Source organism: Cupressus sempervirens, chromosome 11 (assembly GCF_028749045.1).
Source record: "Cupressus sempervirens isolate cs-2001-9-10 chromosome 11, ASM2874904v1, whole genome shotgun sequence".
Classification (NCBI taxonomy): domain Eukaryota; kingdom Viridiplantae; phylum Streptophyta; class Pinopsida; order Cupressales; family Cupressaceae; genus Cupressus; species Cupressus sempervirens.
This window is the reverse complement of record NC_143128.1, coordinates 572,377,459-572,381,974: the sequence shown is the minus strand read 5'-3', so window position 1 is coordinate 572,381,974 and position 4,516 is coordinate 572,377,459. Positions and strand designations below refer to the sequence as shown.

The 4,516-nt window shown below is 33.7% G+C and overlaps 1 protein-coding gene across 1 annotated transcript; it reads right to left on the bottom strand.

Annotated features, from left to right (window-relative positions):
- Window positions 1-1,937: 1,937 nt before the first annotated feature.
- On the bottom strand, window positions 1,938-4,133 carry LOC149530923 (UPF0481 protein At3g47200-like). Its single transcript, XM_089809352.1, has one exon. It carries the CDS (start codon window positions 3,819-3,821, stop codon window positions 2,220-2,222), a length of 1,602 nt encoding a protein of 533 aa, XP_089665478.1. The 5' UTR covers window positions 3,822-4,133; the 3' UTR covers window positions 1,938-2,219.
- Window positions 4,134-4,516: the final 383 nt, after the last annotated feature.

Here is a 4,516-nt window from a genome sequence, read left to right as displayed (position 1 = left end):
TGTTCTCTCATATGGCCTATCCTTTGATTCTAGATTTTTAATGAGCCCATCTCTACATTAGTTAATATAGATTACTATTTTTCTTCCCTTTAACACAATCACTAAATTGAAAACCCTTTTCATCAAATACATTAGGTAAAATAAGATTTTTCTTTAAATTAGGTACATGCCTAACATGTTGAATATTTGTAACTACTCCATCAAGTATTTTAATTCTTACCTCTCCTTCACCAATAGTTTCACATGGATTATTATTTCCCATATAAACCATACCTTCATTATAAGTCCGATATGAAGAACACTAGTCTCCATGAGGAAAAGAATCACCACAATCAAGAATCCAAACATAAAGTAAATAAATTCTCAAGTTAGTTGGCGACACCTCCCCATCTTCAAATGATGTTTGAGCTTTTGCAGTATTTGGTTCAAATGAATTTGTAACAAGATTCTCCTTGGTCACTTTTGGCAGCCTATACCCCTTTTTGACATGTCCACTTTTACCATAGTCCCAACACTTCACATTATTCCTCTCCTTGGATTTGGAACCTTTCTCTTCCATGATCAATATCACTTCTTTCCTAAGTTCCGCCTTTAGAAACTAAGACTTCATTAGAAAAAGATCTTTGAGATGTCTTTTTTCGTGAATCCTCATAGATTAAAGAAAAAAAAGACTTTTCAAGGATCAATTATCTACTTGGTGCATAATTACTGAGAGCCATGATCAACTTATCCCAACTATTAGGAAAGGAGCAAAGTAAAATTGCCACTCCATCTTCTTCAACAATCTTTACTCCCACTAAAGACAATTTCCTTCTAAGCGTGTTAAAATTGTTTATAAATAGTATAATAGATATATTGACATGCATCCTAAAATTATATAGTTTTCTTTTCACACAATCTAATACTGTTTACTTTGACTTACAATTTTTAAAATAAATTTACGAAGTTACAATCATTAATAGTCTCACCAATAGATAAATTACATCGAATGCCCGCCAGATCACCCTGATCGTTATCCTTCGCCTTTTCAACAAGGTCGTTTTTCAGACGCAGAGAAGAAAAGTGAGTAGATCAATTTTCAACGATTCATATGTCGTAATTGCTTACTTTCTGACGTGTGGCTATTTTTTTATTATATTCAGTTCAATGGTCAAAAAATGTATGGTTGTTGGTTGTGACATTTGGTAGTTTAATTGTTGAAAGGTGCGGCATTTCAGTATAATGTCGAAATCTTAATTAAGATTTTATTCGTGATCATTATAAATTATAAAACATTGAGACATAATGTTATGATTTAATATTTTTTTTAAAGATATTTTATTTTTTTTAATTGCAACAGTAAATTATTTAAATCATTAGATATATCAAATTTATGCATTAACATAATGACATGTTAAAATTAAAATTAAATTATAGATAGATGGAAACTAAAATAGAATTTATTTAATTTAATTTAATAAATGGCAATAAATATTTATTGAAATAAAGATAAGTTTTCTAATTTTTACATTTGGTAAATTCATAAATAACATATTCAAATCTTTATGATCATAGCATGTTTATTTTTAGGTGTAAAGTTTACATAGAAATGAGAACACAAGGGCTGATATTTCTTTGGTTAGCTTTGTAAAGAAATTTCAATTTGTTACCATTATTAAGTAGCTTATCTACTTTGCAATAGCATGAGCATATAATACCAAGTTCAATACTCAGTGCCCTCATTCAAGCAGCAAGCAAGTGATTATCTCTTGCTACTAATCACTTGCTAATATGGGTAAAGAGAAATTTATTCTTTATACATATGAAATTAATCGCTTAAAAGTCTTTCAAGGAAATTCTTCTAATTCAATTTCAGCACCAAAATAATAAAATGTTTCCTTAACTACGTGAGGCTATGGTGACAACTGGTCCATAATGGGATATGTAATAAATTTGGGTTTTATAATAATATGTCCCACTTTCAACATTTAAACGAAGAAATTATACTTAGAAACCACATTGGTCAACAACCAACAATCCAAACTTACCTCCAAACTTATCTTTGTCCATTGATCTGAATGCAACCTAAAAGTAGTGGCCAATCCCAAAGTAAACAAGGATGATGAAATCGATCATTGGAAATTCTCTTTGTTTTGATCAATAACATTGACTAGTTTATTGATTACTGAAAATTCTTGCTGCTGAAAGACAATCTTCTCCTACAGAATGAAAGACGGAGTTCAAGAAGAAGAATCAGGGTTGCAAGTGACAAAAAGGCATAAATCTTGCCCCACCGACAGCAAGATCAGCAGCACGGCAGCCATGGCACCAGCGAGCTGCCATGGTTTTGAAAAATAAGCATTTACAAACTCACTCCACAGTTTCCTATACTTTCTTCTTGTATATTTATGTAATCCTATTCTGACCTCATCAATTGGTTTACAACCCTGGAAATGGGCAATCCCTTTAGCCAAGTTGAAAAGATCAGCCACTTCTTGGTTGCTTCCGAAGAAATTGTTAATTACCCCTGCCTTTCTGAGCACTGCAACATCCTCGTGGTTCTCAATCAGCTCATCCAAAAGTAACATAAACTGAATCATTGGTTTTGTTCCATACCCTCCAACACCCACCTCCATTGCGCCAATGCTAGCCGTGAGTGGAGATGAAACTGACGTTATCCTCATTTGTGGGAAGTACAACACCGATGTTTTCTCATCAAACCTCGTCCATCGAATGGCTGAAGAATATTCGAACAATCTTTTTGGATGTTGCCCGACTGCCCTTTCTATCTCTTCACAGAACACAGGCTGAATCTTCACTCCTCCACGCACCAGATCTGATGCTGTTGGAACCTTCAGATACGGTGTGTTGCACGGCATCTTATTTGCCGAGGAAGAGAAACGCCCACAAATGGCTTTCATTGTTTTAACCCATTTTGCATAGCGCGTCTGCCTGTGAGTTTGAGATGAATGCTGCAAGTCTTGCAGTTCACCATCGGTGTAGGAGCAATATTGATCGTTGCCCACCATGGAGCGGTAGACTACTTCCAGAATATGTTTCTTACAATACATTTTGTAAGAAACTCTAGCCTTCCACGTAAAACTTTCATGTCTAAGTGCACTTGAAATCAACATATTCATTAAGTTTTCAACCTTTTGTTTCGCAGCTCCAGCAGAACCCATCTGGAATTTCAGAATATCCTTTAAAATCCAGAGAGGTATCTGATTTTCAAATAAAAGTATATCACTCATCAGTCTCTCTCTCATGGGATTTTGAAGATCGGCATCAAAGACTGCATCGTACTTCCACTTAAATGAACTCACTTCCTCATCATAAAAATTCTGGACATACTCTAGCTGAGATACTTGTGTAATTTCACATATATCTTGATTATTGCTGCTAACTTTTATATAATTAACAAGAAATTCATAAACAAAACAGGCATCTCTGGTGACCATCCATGCTAATTCCATAGAAGTGAAAGGAATAAGTTCACCGTAAAACTTCCTTATCTTGTTGTCCTTGAGCAGAACGTGCTGTTCAACAATTGACTTGATAGAAAGATGTGGATTTTTCCTCTGGATCCTCTTCTGCATCCTTCGAACTGCCTCAGATTTGGAATTCTCCATGCCTTGCAGCTCCTTCTTCCCATAATGAAAAGGGCCGATGGAAACAAGATGGGGAGTGTACAAAGCATGTTTGTAATATGGGGGTAGCCTCGGCACTCGAAAGGTCTGAGCAGAGGATACATCGGCTATATCCTCTTCATTTATTGTCACATCACAACCCACTTGAATTACACAGCTGTTATCAATATCATTGCAGTCGTCAACTATTCCCATCCTTTTTCAATCAAATTTATCAAGTGATTGAGGGTCCTTTACAGAGAGCATTACATAAATTACATATGTATGTGGAGATCTACTTAAAAATGTCGTCCATAAGTATTGTGATATCGCCAATTTTTCTTTGCAGACATTTCTTTCGTCGGGGATTATTTTCAGTCAAACTTTTTATTGACACAATTACTCTTCCCTTAATTGACCAGATATTTCTGGTCTGATGCTCTCTGTCAAAATGCTTTTTTTATTACTGGAACGAATGACAAAGAAATGCAATTGGAAACGTCTGAATGTTTCTTCCAGTATTTCTTTCACACCGTCAGCAATAACAATTCATTTCTCGTCAACAATATTAGTCCTAGAAAACGTGAGTTGGAAGAACTCTGTCTAAAGCTTTCCTTAGAAAAGTGTCGTATAGATGAAAAAGACATTAAATAATAGAAACAGTTTCATAATTTAAAATTTAAATATTAAGTCTTTCTTCATGTTTTATGTCTCCTCAAAGAAATATGAGTTGGTATTAGCTGCAAAGCGTTTTATAATAATGAAAAAGTGATTAAATTAATATAATTCTGAAAATTCTGAAGCTATTTAATTTTCTAAATAATTATTTAGTATTAAAACAGATATTAATAAGTTTAATTTTTTTTCTTAATTAAAAATATAATTATCAAATGTTATATAACTATAATTTT

Excerpts from the sequence above, each read along its gene's own strand:
- LOC149530923 (XM_089809352.1), bottom strand. The coding sequence starts at position 3,821 with ATGGGAATAGTTGACGACTGCAATGATATTGATAACAGCTGTGTAATT.